This window comes from Lonchura striata, chromosome 2 (assembly GCF_046129695.1).
Source record: "Lonchura striata isolate bLonStr1 chromosome 2, bLonStr1.mat, whole genome shotgun sequence".
Classification (NCBI taxonomy): Eukaryota; Metazoa; Chordata; class Aves; order Passeriformes; family Estrildidae; genus Lonchura; species Lonchura striata.
In genome coordinates, this window is record NC_134604.1 from 27,315,216 (window position 1) to 27,329,440 (window position 14,225).

Sequence of the window (14,225 nt, forward strand, 5' to 3'; positions counted from 1 at the left end):
CTCTACCTTCAGGGTACACAGAAGCAGAAAGGAGTCCTAAACCTATTGCTGCTCTCTGCTCTCAAATGATCCTTTCACCATAAAACTGGATGGGTTTTGTTACTCCCTGCATAAGGGGCAAGATGTCAAGGAACTGAAGTGCATGGCAGATTGACAAAATACAAGGTTAACTGGTTATAGCAAAATATTCCAGTTAAAAGACTGGATTGACACTTTTGTCTCACAAGTTCTGTACCCAGCTCTCAAAGTGAGACAGGAAAGTAATTTAATCTCAAGGTTTGAATCTGTATGAAAGAAGGAGTGGATAATATTACTCTTTATATAGTGGGAGTATTAGTATAATTCATTAGTGTTTTATATTAAACTGTCCTGAAATCTTCCTATTAAAGGTAAGAGGTATTATTTTTCCTCAGCAAGGGCACATGAAGGAGTCATTCTTAGCCAGAGCTCCAATGGGAAACTCACTAGTTCCATCCACAAGGTGCTTTCAGAGGGAGACTCTATTGATTTCACAGCACATAATTCTCTCTGAAGCTCACATGAAGTGAAGCAAACACCAGGAGCAGCACAGAGCTCTCACTTGCAATTTTGCGCTGCGTTCACCATCTGCCTAGAAGATAGTAGGAGAATGGAGCATTGCAACCACGGGGCCACCTAACACAAATTAATCCTAGGAACTCAGCACAGCTGTTCAGACCTGAAAAAGTAGATGAAGTCTGGAAATAATTGGTGAAAGATTACGGTGGATGCATGACCACAGAAACAACACACCCACCCACACCTTTTCCATGCCACGATACATATGCAAATTAAAGAGGTGACAAGTCTTTCATAATTTCTGCCCACAAATCACATCTTCTTTTGACTGTTTTCTCTGGTTCCCTGTACTGGCTTCACTGAGCAATAGAAAAGTGCACCAGGAATTCCATAATCAGGGTGAGGGACATGCTAAAAGCATTGAAGGATTGTCTCAAGTCATTTGCTGTCACTCCTGCTCCACTAGACAGTGTCACAGCAGGATTAGCTCCTGCTTTTAGTTCACATCCAAGATTTTAGGCCCTGCCTTATGACTGTTTGCAAGGACAGCTAACAAACACACACTTGGGAGGGGGACAGAGCTGGACTCTGACAACCTGAGAGAGATCCATGTTAGCTGGCACCATGACTGAAGAGTTTCCTGGGATCTTCTTGTTGAAGACTGGAATATAAGCTCAGCAGACACCTGTGAAGGGCAGTGTGTAATTCAGCCCAGCCTGGTCCATTGCTTTAGGCAGGTGTATAAGCACCTCAACAGATGGACCCAGTTCCACTGCACATTTCAGCTCCCTTGCAGAAGAGAGCCCGACAACTCCCATGTCAATCTGCTGCAGACATTTATGAGCTGTGAAAGGCAATGGGGTCAGGCTGAAGCACCAGTGCATTGACAGAGCATGGTAACAACCATGAGCAGGATGATTCCCAGGCCTGGGGCAGCCCCATTCTCCTGCTCTGGTGTGGCAGCAAATGCGAGCAGTGCAAGGAGCTGTGTACATCACAGATCTCACATACCCACCACTCCAGAGGCCCTTGGCAAGAGTGCCAGATCCCAAGGGCACAGGTTTTGCCCAGCTGAGACTTGCAAGACCAAACCAGACGCTGGGCCACAGCCCCTGTGTGAGCAGGGCAGGGCAGGTGAGGCCACCTCCACCAGCCCAGGGCTGACACAAAGCCAGCCCCACAGGCAGAATAGCTGTGCCCCAGCATTTGTGTGCCAACAGGCACTGAAGGACACCCTTCCCTGTGCTGATGGAAGGACCAACACTCCTTCCTCTTTCCCTGAATACCTGCCCTGGAAAGGCTTCTACTCCCACTGCTCAACTTGATTGCACCAGGCTCTGTGAGGATTCTTCCACAGGTATTTCCAATTCCCTGACTGAGGAAATGGCTGGGGAAGCTCATGAGACAAATCCTGTTGCAGCTGGACTTGGAAGAGGCCTTCCATCTCTAGACTATTTTCATTAAGGCATTGTTCTTCCTACCAATGGCTACTCTCTTCACAGATGTTTTGTATCCATTCATTTCTTCATTTGATGTTTGAGCACCTTGAGGTCATGCCCCCTTGAGCACACAAAAAGAAAGGGTTCTTACCTACACCTGTTCCCAATCTCAATTCATTCTCTTTCTTATTTCAAGAATCAATGCGAACAACCAACCAGAAGTCTTTTTTCACCAGCTTCTTAGAGAAATTGTACTTGTCATAAATGAGAAATCCTAACTCCTGGAAAAGTAATTTCTGGACTTACTAGAGTGGAGGCCCAGTGAGATGCATATTATCGAACTCTCCATTGCAAGCCCTTTACCAAAGCTGTCAGGTGGCCCATTTCCCCTTGCCCTATCCACTCTGTGCCTTGAGATCACCTCAAATGATCCCCCTCTTCAAATCCTCCCTCCCTCCCTCCAGCTGTTTTCTCCCTCTTGAAATACTCAAACACCAGTAGTTTCATCTCTGACTTTAATGGGAATCATTGAATCAAAGGGAACACAGATTCTGCAAGCAGGCTGGTATTGCTTGCAGGATATTGGTGCACTTTGGTGACAGAGCTGCTGATAACCTTGGAGAGGCAGGACTAGAAAACAGACCATGGAAGCACACTGGGGAAGGCAGCTCTGGTGAACAGCCATGGGGTGGGAGGTGCTGGAGTGTCACACTGCAGTCTTAAGCATGTGCTTCATGTGCTCCTGAGTGTGGATATCTGCTGGCAGACGTCTCTGCATGCTAAAGAGTGTCTCTGGTCAAAAACCTGTGTGAGCATCTGCTCCCTTGGAGGGGCTTCAGGATCAAAACAGCCTGTTGTTCCCTAGAGTTCAGGGGTCTGGGTGGGAGCCAGAGGGGCTCGTCCTTTGCAGAGAGGGTGAGAACTCTGGAGATGGTTTTCAGAGGCTGCAGAAGGAATGACGTAGAGGAGGGAGGAAAAGGGGAACAGAGGGGGGAGGGAGAGAGAGAGAGAGAAAGAGAGCACACCATTACTATCACACTTTCAAACTTTTCCAAGACACAAACCTCATGGAGCCCACCATGTTCTTCATTACCTGTTCTTTTCCCCTCCCCTCATAAATGAGCATGCAAAACTATGTAATTCTTCAACAACTGATAAATCAGGAAACAGGGCTATGCACCCATTCTGAGATGGCAAAAACAAACCTTTCCAAAGTGCCTTCGGTGATATGGGTTAAACAAAGCCGATAGCTCCTTTGCTTTTGCTCTCAAAGCAGGTACAAAACATTAACTACTAACTTAGATACCAAACATCCATCCACCCATCTCACCCACCAAACAGAAAGACAGCTCCAAGATGTAACTGTAAAAAAACAGGTAGCAACAGCTACACTTCCTGCAAGCACTTGATAGCAACAAACTAGAACAAATGCAATATGAACAGGAGAAAAAGCTGGTGGCTTTTGGTTTTTCAAATTTCCTGGCAAGGAATAAAGCTTCGTTTTCTTTGGAGCACTGAGATACACTATACTGTTAAAGCAATACTGAACAGAACCTTTGAACCTGCCTCCTTCAAACAGGCAGCATCCTCCTTAGAGAATGAATTTGCTCATCAGTGGGATATCACTGTCCATCTTATTCATATGCAGACTAGAAACACTTTCAAGGAACTAGATTACATGAATAGTAGGCCAATATATCTTCCATGAATATTTTCTTGCATATGACCTTCGTAGCACTTTGAGCATTCGAGAATTGCCCTCCTGAACCACAGTGTTGCAAGGTGGCTGTTGTAGTGGCAGAAAAGGAAAAGGAACGCCACCCACAGAAACACCTCAGCACAGAGAATTTAGAGAGCTGCAAGGTGATTACCCACATAGGGGGTTACTGGGAAAGGAGATGAGAGCACAGACCAGGGGAAAGCCCCAGGGGAACTCTGACCTCAGGGACTTTGAAGAATGACACTGCAGGGGATTTCCCTGTTTATATCAGATGTAGGAAAACTTTAGGGAAGTGCTTTACCTGAGCCATGGCAGACCGGCTTGGATTATTTTCTGAGCTGTGACAAGTGCTTGGAGAAAGGGAAAACCTGCAGCCCCTCTGTATCACTAGTTTTTGTGGTGAGGCACTCAAGTCCCTGTGGAATATTGTCCAGATGTGACAACTGCTGCTGTGCTGCTGGGATGTGATGTGAGATGTGATGGGATGTGCTGGGATATGATGTGGTTAGGACACACAAGTGCCAAGTAGGGCAACAGGGAAGCTCTCATTCTACCTTATGAGAGTTTTTGATTCCTTGTCTAATTACCTTAAAAATTAATATACCACACTGTCTATTGTCTCCAGACTGATGGACATGGAAGATCATCTTTCTCTCCTACCTCAAACACAAGCCTCCAAACATCTGAGCTTTTACTGCAGGTCTCTGCTGCTAATAGCAGTACTCCTTGACACTGTCTCTGTCACAAGATCTAGAAAGACAAGAGCTTCCAGCTCACAACAGGACTGTGTGAAAGAAAGAATAGCTTTTTGCTGTGTAGCAAAGTTTTGCCCAACACACAAAACTCCCCTTGTGTGTATGTTCACAGTATTGCCTCACTGCCAAAAATGGGTGCAAATTTTTCCAAAAAAGCTACAGTGTTACTTGCCTCCCTCCTTTTTTAGTTGCATTTGAAATTCTGGTTTTATTGAGTTTGATTAATTAGGAGAATTAATTAACTAGTGATCTGAGAATGGACATCCTCCTGAGAAGGCAAAATAGAATGAAACACAGGCAAAGTAACTTCACCATGTTCACAAGACTCCTTGCATTCACTTTGATTGCATGTTTTCACAGACACTCTGACAGCTAGGAGGATGGATGTCTCATAAGTGATTCAGTGTTCCTGCCTCTCCAAGTAAGGACTGAAAAAGCTGCAAATTCATATCTCCAGCAGCCTACCAGCAAAACCAGGGGCTTCACATTCCTAGAACAAATGTGGAGGTTTTTTTTCCTCTCTCTGCCTCCTTAAAAAAGAAAACAACGACCAACTACACAAAACCAAACAACCCCAACAACAAAACCCTAATCAAAACTCTTCCTAACTCTTTATTTGATTCAACCACAAACAAATACTCTTGTTCTTTCTCGGGCACTTTCTTCATATCCCAGATAATATGAAGAATACTGCAGACTTGTCAGGGCTCATGCCAGGAGCCAATGCTCCCTGCCACTGAGTCCATAGCAGAGGTAGAAGTAGGTAGACCCAAGCAGGCACAGAGAAGAGCAAAGTGCAATGTTGCTGTGTTCAAGGCTGCCTGATGGAAGGCAGCCTCCCGAGCTGCACCCCAGCCCTGCAACTTCCTCCCTGCTATGCAGACCCAACTGAGACACAGGCAGGGGTCACTTCTAGGACAGAAATCCCAGTCCAAAGCTTGTGCCTGGCAGCTGGATTACTGTGGGGGGCAGCAGGAATGCATGTTTTGGGGTCTGCAGCTGGTGTGTAGCAGCTGGCATGCAGTGGATAGCTAAAAGTAGCTCAGGGTGGAATTTCTCTCTTGGCCACTTGGATTTGAATTTCAAGAACAAGCCAGTCTCCCATCTGTTTCTGTTTGCCTGCATTGTTCCTCTGCCCCAACAGCCACCAGGCACAAGAATGTTTTTCCCTTTTGGAGTAAGGAGTTGGCATTTTGGAAGAGAGAATCTCATTCCCACTCACTGGAAAGCAGAGTTTGGGACAGTCCACCTACAACAGTCAGTCCACCTACAACACCTTACTGATCTGGCAGAGATGAATCTGAGCAGAAACAAGGAGGACAGATCAAATGCTGGGATGAGCTGCAGTGGGCAGGGAGAGGAAGGACTCTGAGTTTTCTCCTGCCCAGACTGAGCACTTGCAGGGTTTTAGCAACTCCTTGCTACCAATCTGCTGTAAAACCTGGAGCTGTTTCTAGTCCTGTTGGCATCTCCTGGGATGTGGGCTTTCTCACCTGCAGAGCTCTTGCTCAGTTCAGTACTGGAGAATCTCCTGGCATTGCTCTATCTCATGGTCTCTCTGACCACTTGTGTACCACCTGCCAGCCTGGACACCATTTGAGTGTTTCTGCCTCTTTTCAGGGATCGGGAGAGAACTGGGCAGGGTAAGAGCTTTCTGTGGCCAGGTTACTGGCCCTTCTACCCCACAGTACAGCTGGTGCATGCAGTCAAGCCTCTGCCCTGCTGCTTTTCCTTAGGAAAACCACATAGCTTGAGCCCACCTTCTGGGATTCCTTGGGGCAGCAGGCCAAAAAACATTGCGGAGGAGCAAACCCATGGCAAATGGGGTCCAGTGCTCATCCAGGCAGATGCATCACGGGAAAGACTTGCTCTGCAAGTGGGTACTTACGTGAGGGTCCCACACAGGGTGAGGTGTGCCCGTGCCAGGAGTGCCCTCACTTCATATACTCCCCTTCGCTCACATAGTCCATAAAAGACCCCGGCAACTCAGCAAAATCTTCCAAGACAAGACTGGTGGAGTCCTCACCCAGCACATCACTGTCGGGCCGGGATGCCCGGGGGCGCGGAGCCGGCGGTGGCGGCGGTGGCGGCTGCGGCGGTGGCTCAGAGACGCTGGCCTGGCCAGAGCCTGGCAGCAGCTCCTCACAGTCCTCCGACTCCCCCTCGGAGGAGGCTGGCCCAAGGACATGGTAGAGGCTGGGCAAGCGGATGTCGAAGCGAAGGCCAAACTTGGCGAAGAGCTTCTCATTGAGGGAGTAGAGCTTCTCTGAGATGTCATAGCCCAGATGGGAGGAGAAGAGCCGAGCGATGTAGCGGTCCTTCCTCAGGAGGAGATACAGCTTCTTCCTCGGCCAGGTGATGTAGCTGCAATCGGTCTCGGCTGTGAGGGTGACCTGTGGGGCAGGGAGTGAGTGGAGTAAGTGCCACTGCCTGGGCGGGGTCACCCACCTTGGAGCCATGTGCTTCACTCCAGGGAATGCCCTTAGCCCCTTTGAATCCTAATCTCCTTGGATATGGTGGAGCTGGAGAGCCAGATTGTCCTGGTTGAATGACTGGATAAATCCTTACCTGCTGCTGTTTCCTCTCCCTAAGGAGGCAAAGATTCCATTTTCCTATGCAATTAGTATCATGTCCTCATTTATCCCAGCCACATGGATGTCTATGATTCACTCTCTTGCTTCCAGATGATGCTCCCTATTGACATCCGAGGGATGTAGCTGTAATGGACAGGGCAGCACAGACACCCTTATCCCTCAAAATGCTACAGAGGGGGATATTTTTTGCATGCTCAGTCAGTCTGAATTGCCAGCAAGTAGCCCTGGGGGAGGCTGCTGACCTATTCTGCTGCTGGATTGCACAGTCCCACAGGCCCTGCTCCAAGAAGGCCTTGAGTGTTGGAAGGGCCATCTGAAAGGCTTGTCTGGTCATCCTGTGCCCAAGGGACATCCTGTCTCAGCAGTTCTGCTGGACTCTATAGGGCTGAATGGCCTTGAAAGACATGGCAGCACAGCTCAGTGAGAGGGGAAATAAAAAGGTTTTATTGTGTTTGTACATATGAAGAAAACTCGTGAGGGTTTATTCGATTGATTTTAGAGAATGTTTCATTTTCCTGCTGGTTTTGCAGGAAAATGAGAGGGGTAAAGAGAGACCTTTTCCCCCTAAGTATAGAACAAGAACCATTTCAGTCAAAAACATTATATAGTATGTAAGTGTATATTATAATAAATAATAATAATAAAGACAAGAAATGCAGGAAGGGTCAGACTGCCCTGGGCCAAAGAAGAACATCCGAGTGTAATGGAGACACTGGCATGCGAACAAGTGCCGGAGCCAAAATATTCCGGGGGCTCCCTTTCACTCTATGCCCAGGGGTCTCCTTGGTCAGCTGCCATGGCAGAGGGCCACTGGGAAGCTGAACATGGCTTGGCGGCGTGTGTGTGTCCTTGGGTTTGATATTTAATGCCATTGCCCTGCAAACAGCTGTTTGATGAAAGAAATATAGGAGATAAAACCTGAGAACTTTCCCAGGCCAGGCAAGCAAAAAAAAGGGTCACATGGAAATTGAAATTACTGGAATCTCATTTTCCTAGCCAACCTCTGGCACAGCGATCAAAAGTGATCCCTTTGTGTGAGGGATTGAGATGTAATAAGCAAACCTGCCATCAAACCAGGACAGCAAGGAAGATTTCACTCTTGAATCCCCCCTAAGTGCTCCAGCATCAGCAAGAGCCTGTAATTCAGCCTTCTGGAGGAAAGTGCCAGCCCTGAAACCAAACTCCTTCAGGCACTGGAACCCAACAGTCCTGTGGGAAGCAGACAGCCAAAGCAGAAAGCTCAAGGAAACCAACTATTCTTGTAGACTGAGTCATGCTTCTGCCATTTTTCAGTGGGCTCAGAATTGAAATTGTTCAATCCAGAGAGTCACGGGCAAGAAAAACCTCAGGCAAAAAAAACCTTCCATGCCTTCCTCCAGCAAAAACCCAGAGTCCAACATGCACTTTTTAAACCAAATTATTGTGTTGCTAAGACAAGGTTGAGATAAGTTACAGAGTTTTACTACTCAGTTGAGAGGGACTAATCTGTTAAACATCTGCCAAAAGCAGCACCTTGCCATGGTTCAGCATGGCCACCAAGAGTAAGGTCCTTCCAGGTACATGGACTGGTCAAGTGACACCTGATGACTGCTGGTCTCACACAGCTGGTACTTCTTCATGCTCCTCGGTAAGCACACATGTCTTTAGGCATTTTCAGCATATGGCTTTCCCTACCTAAGGCTCTACCTCCCTATCCTGATGCCTGGCACGGCTGACCTCACTGACCAGCCCTGTCTTGCAGAGCAGGAGATGTGCCAGAGCGTGGTGCTGGCAGGGCTGGTGCAGCCTGGCCCCAGCCTGCTCCCAGGCTGTCTCACACACCACAGATGAAGACCCTCAGGAGGTCTGGGAACATTCAGTTCCACAGAAATCAGCTCAGAAAATGCTGTGGATGTCTTTGCAGGTTGCATGCCTGCAGTCAGCCATTGCAGTCAGCCATTTCCCTGCTTGAAGTACTGGGCAGCCATCACTCTCCCTGCTGGATTCTTGGGCAAATACAGCCCAGGAGCTAGCAGCAGTCTGCTTCCAGATTGAAGACCTGTGCAAAACATGAGATACCACCAGCCCTAGCACAGCCATGCTGTTGTTGCCTTTTCTACTTCATTACCTTGGTCCAACATCCCAATTTCTGCTCACAATCTGTAGCCCTGTGCCACAGTTACAGCCAGCTATCTCCTACAACCATAATCACTGGTGATGGCACTGTTTTCAGGAGCAATCACCATGAACCTTTCACACATGAGCCAAATTCAGACCCTAGGAAAGCAGATTTGGAGAGCTGCCCTGGTTTAACCAAGTCTGCTTGGGGCTACCTACCCTCATGAGAAAGCATCATTCCCTCATGACCCTCCCATGCTCCCAAGGGATTAGCAAAATCCCTCCTCATATGCCCTAATTGACATCATCAGGATTGACATCCTGATAGGTATCAGGCCATCCTAGGATGTGTGTTAAAGACAGAGGGATGTAGGCTTAAGTAATCTTCTCCAGAAGGAAAGCCAAAAGCTGTGGGGTGTTGACAGCAAGGCCAAAATCCTTTCAGTTACTGCAATTGAGAATTGGTCTGGCCTCTCAGCAGGGAAACCTTCTGCTCCGAAAGAACCATATTTGGGTGTGAATCATCCTTTCTGCTCCTCCACCCAAAACACATGACCACCAGAAAGTCCGGTGAGGAACAGGATGTTTATGGATTTACATCACCGCTGCACATTGCCATGGCTGCCATTGTGATGCTAGGACAATGCACCCTGTTAGCAGTGTGCAGGGCAAATGCATCAGTACAGGTACTAGAAAACATGGTAAGGGAAGGGAGCAGGCAATCTGACACCTTGATTCCCTGATAAACTGGAAGGAGCATGTGAAAAATGCATATTTTATAGTTGGCTTTTCACAAATGTTACAATGAATATTATATGTATAATGTTAGAAAATTATGCTGTATTAATTCTCTTAAGTAATGTGTTAAATGTAGTTTTAGGTTACAACATAATGTTGAAATAGAAACTCTGCGATGTAGGATTTTTTCACTAGCTCAAGCAAGAGATGAGATAATCAAGAAACTTCACACAGAGATGAGAGTGACCTAGGGCCCATAAAGAGTTACTGCCTCCTTTCCACCTTCTCTCTGTCTTTATGGAACAACCCAGATTAAGGGGAAGAAGTTGACAAAAACCAGAAAAGTTCTTAATTTGCAAGGAATTTATGCATCATATATGAGATATATGAATATGCAACAGGCTATTGCTTTTAAGGTTATTCCTTTGTTCACAAGGCATGCTGTTTGTGACTTAGTGTCCAAAAGCATCTGGACGTCCGTAATTCTTTGCTTTTTATTCTCTTGTAATTGTCCTAACTCTAAATTTTATTACTCTAATTGTATTACTATTTTAATTACCATTTTATTATTATTAAACTTTTAAAATTTTAAAAACCAAGTGATTGGCATTTTTCACAAAGCATCATGCTCCACCCTCCTTGCTATCAGTAGATAGTAGGAGCATGCCCTGAGGTCTTCAGGTTAAACAGCTGATCACACAATCCTGTGCTGGATAAACCACCAGGAAGGGGAGGAAAGTATTCCTGGTCAGCTTTGAATGTGACCTCTCTACCTCCTTCTCAGACATGCAGCAAAGGGCCAAGGAGCCAAGAAGAGAAGCTGAGCTGCAGTTACCTGGAAAGTTCCTTCCTCAGAAGGTCGCAGAGACTCCCATTCTGGAGAATCCAGGAACTGGTATGGAAAGACGTAGTGAAGGAATTGTCCATCCTGGCACACTCGGATCCTGCAGGGGACAGGTGAGGCAGACAGGCTTAGGGCACAAAACAGATGTCACACAAATCTGATAGCTCAGTGTGTTCCACCAGGGAGGAAAGAAATACTTGTCTCACACATGTCTTGTACCCTCTCGGGACAGCTGCAGGTGCTTTAGTGATGAGGCTATCCCTCCTTTCTCTGTGGAAAACCAATTGCTGCCACTTCCCCATACTGCATCTGTGTTGTTTCTTGCTACAAAGACAGCTCTCACAGGTGCAATGCTTGGTCCTAACTCAGGACTTCTCAGCCCACAGGACTGCTGCTTTCTAGGTACTTCTAAGCCAGCCTGTGGCTCTTTGTATCTTCCTCCAGCCTCCAGGATTGCATGAGGGCATTTCCAGTATTGGGAAGTCATTACACTCAGGATCCCACAAAATCCTACTGCCCATGGTTCCTCACAGATCACCCTGAGAGCTCATATTTTGCTGCACGTTACCACTCACTTTCTCTTGGCCTTCCAAGTATTCTTTTTGCCTACTTTTGATACAATTGCCTGCCAGGTCAAGGTCAAACATGCACTGAGCTCTGCTGTGGGAATAGAGAAGGACCTGCACAGGCCTGAAGCAAGGACAATGCCAGGGCACTCTGCAGTTCTATTCATAGCTCTGCATCACCAGACCTGGGGCCTCTTGCTTTCCTGTCACCATGTACCCCTGTTGTATGATGCACAAAGGCAATTCTTGCCTTCAGGAGTTAAAAGATTTTGTTCCCCTTTGGCTTCTAATCCGCTGTCAGTGCTGCCTGGAAGGCTCAGGGATTGTAAGGCACATTTCCCAGTCCAGGCATATTCTGCATTTCTAAGACCCCACTTGCTCAGTTTAAGAAAGAGCACCATAACAGCAATGCTCTGCTGGTCAACATGGATCTCACAAGGCAATAGAGTGGATACTAGGAAATGTAAATCCACTCCTATCTCCATGAAGCATCCTTTACTTCCTACTGCAAAAGAGAGCCCAACAACTGCTCACCATCACCATCTTACTGTCTGTTGCAGCACTTTCATGCCCACAGAGTAGCATCACATTATCCAGTGCAGGTCAAGACAGCACAGAGTCTTCCCCATCAATATTATTTACAGATGCAGTAAATTTCAGAGCCAGCTGCTTACCAGAGATGTTTGGTATGGTGAAGTGCTACTGGAAACACACATACCAAATATCCCTCCAGTGCTTTACCATTCAACAACCTGATGTACCCAGGGTGCTCTTAACACGTCTCAGAAAAGCGATCAACATCAAAAAAAGGAAGGTCACAAAGAAGGTTCTTCTTTGCACACTCCCTCACCAGAAAGGATTGGCCACTGCAGTAGAACAAGAGACCAAGGTGATGCTTTGTATTCCCAAAGGAAAATCCTTGTGAGACACACCTCCTGCAGCTCAGCACTGCTCCTGTTTAGAGATCTTCTTCCTTTCCCATTCTTATGTAACATTAGGGCCAAGTCTCTGGCAGCAGGCTGGAAGCCAACACTATTGCTATTTGTATGCATCTGGATTTTGCAAATCCAGTTAAGTGGATATGCTGCTAAAGGCATGCCACAGGATCTCAGGTGAACAAATGCCAGTACTTGATCAGCACAGTTCATTCAATCAAATCTCCAGTGTGACTCTCTAGAGGTCCCTGAGGTTCTCCTTGGTGGTCCAGAAGAAGGAATATCACAAATGCTTGACAGCACAGGGAAAGAAAGACACCTGATTAGGCAGGATCCACCACAGGAAAATACTCTCTTTTGATGAAAAGGTGCTCAAAGTGAAAAATGTCAAAGCCCTGAGGGTTGGGGTGTTGGGAACAGGAGGGCTGGGGTGTTGGGAACAGGAAAGTCTCCCTGATCACTGCTGGCCAGGGAGAGCTGGTGAAGTGAGGCCTCAGCACTCAGCATACTCAGCACACAGCTCATTACATCACAGAGGTGTGCTGGGTACCACCAGAGGTCCACAGGTACAGAAACACTGTTTTTCTGCCTTGAGAAACACATTCCCACAGCCATTCTGCTCCCATCAGAAATAAGATCACTTCAAAATGACAGACAAAGGGGTAAGGATTCATCAAAAGTATCACAGGTAAGGCTGAGCTGGCCACTTCATTGCATCCCCTGAAATACTGTTAAGTTAGAAACACAAAACAAAACTAAAACCCTAAAAAACAAATAATATTCCCCTTCCCCAACAAACTGATGCATAACTCAGATCCTTTTCAGAGGAAGAAAACAATCCTCACCCCAGTTTTGGACAGAGGGTGATAATACACCAATAAGGCACAGCAGTTTGCTATCACACTTTGTTCAGAAATGGGAGAGCCTTTACCTGCCAGACAGCAGCAATGAGAGGCGGTCAATGGGCGTCTTGCCTTCCACTGCGTAATTCTGGTCTCTGACTAGTGACTGGACCTGCTCTTCACAGCACTTCACGATTTCTTTGTAGACTTCCAGGGGCACCTGCAAGGGCAGGTACATGGTCTTGTAGAGGAGGTCAAACTCTTCTGGGATGGTGTTTCTGCGGAGCCGGTAAGCCAGATGAGCCAGCTGAAGCAAGCAGGCGAGGACCAGCAGCATGTTCCAGATGAAGATGTCCAGCCCACAAGCGCTCAGCCAGCCCCACAGAGCATAGCAGAAGTAGCCTGGGGCCAGGAGGCCAAAGATATAGAGGGACCCAAAGATGCCACTTCCCCCCATGTAACCCAGGAGGACAATGCAGCTGGCCAGCTGGTAGGCTGCTTCCTCCATAATCTCTTTCCAGGCATCACACACTGGAGGCTGGAGAACAGCCTGGTCCCAAGAGGGGCTCTTTGCGCTCATCCTGCCCCACTCCCCACCCTCCCCAGCCGTCCTGCGCTCAGAATTAATTGTCATACACAAAGAGTGCTGCAGACGTTGGAAACCAGAGCTGCTGGGTAGCTCTTCCTCCTCCTCTTCCTCTTGTGCACCGTCTGATCCCACAGCAGTGCTTCAAAGTAACATGCTAAAAAAGTGCTACTGAATGTTTTTGCACCCGAAAAATTCCAAAAGCATTTGCTTCTTCTCTTTGTGGCTCACAAAGCGTCGGCTGGCTCCCTTCTTATCCACAACAGTGAGAAAAGAATCTGGCAAACGTGAGGCCAAAAGAGCTCTGTCAGAAAAAGAGTCGAGGCCATTAGCTGGAAAACTCAAAGACAGGACAGAGATCTCCTTGCACTGCCTGTCCCGCCTGCGCTGCAGCAAATGGAATAGCGACCGTGAGAGAGCAGCAGAGGGAGCTGGTGTTGAGTGTGGAATGTGTATCTCTTGGCAGTGGAACGGAGAGAGACCCCAAATGGATAACCATGTTTGGAATTGAAATCCAAGGAGCAATAGCAGTGAGGAGAATAGACAGCAAGCATGCACCCGCTACTTAACAT

The 14,225-nt window shown here is 47.3% G+C and overlaps 1 protein-coding gene across 3 annotated transcripts; it reads right to left on the reverse strand.

The window, feature by feature from the left end:
- Positions 1-2,474: 2,474 nt before the first annotated feature.
- On the reverse strand, positions 2,475-13,878 carry POPDC2 (popeye domain cAMP effector 2). Of its 3 annotated transcripts, none has more exons than XM_021548847.2 (4): positions 13,157-13,878; positions 10,716-10,824; positions 6,478-6,844; positions 2,475-2,920 (listed from the first exon to the last, which is right to left on the reverse strand). In XM_021548847.2, exons 1-4 carry the CDS (start codon positions 13,699-13,701, stop codon positions 2,838-2,840), a joined length of 1,104 nt encoding a protein of 367 aa, XP_021404522.2. In that variant the 5' UTR covers positions 13,702-13,878; the 3' UTR covers positions 2,475-2,837. The 3 variants fall into 3 exon arrangements, with proteins under 3 accessions (XP_021404522.2, XP_021404523.1, XP_021404521.3); XM_021548848.2 differs by having other exon boundaries at positions 2,475-2,898; positions 6,390-6,844; positions 13,157-13,658; XM_021548846.3 differs by having other exon boundaries at positions 2,833-2,920; positions 6,340-6,844.
- Between the last annotated feature and the right edge of the window lie 347 nt (positions 13,879-14,225).

Coding starts and splice junctions, on each gene's coding strand:
- POPDC2 (XM_021548848.2), bottom strand. CDS start 13,647: ATGAGCGCAAAGAGCCCCTCTTGGGACCAGGCTGTTCTCCAGCCTCCA. Junction 10,825..13,156: donor TCATTGCTGCTGTCTGGCAG/GTAAAGGCTCTC, acceptor TGTCCCCTGCAG/GATCCGAGTGTGCCAGGATG. Junction 2,899..6,389: donor AGCGAAGGGGAGTATATGAA/GTGAGGGCACTC, acceptor CCATCTCCAGAG/TTCTCACCCTCTCTGCAAAG.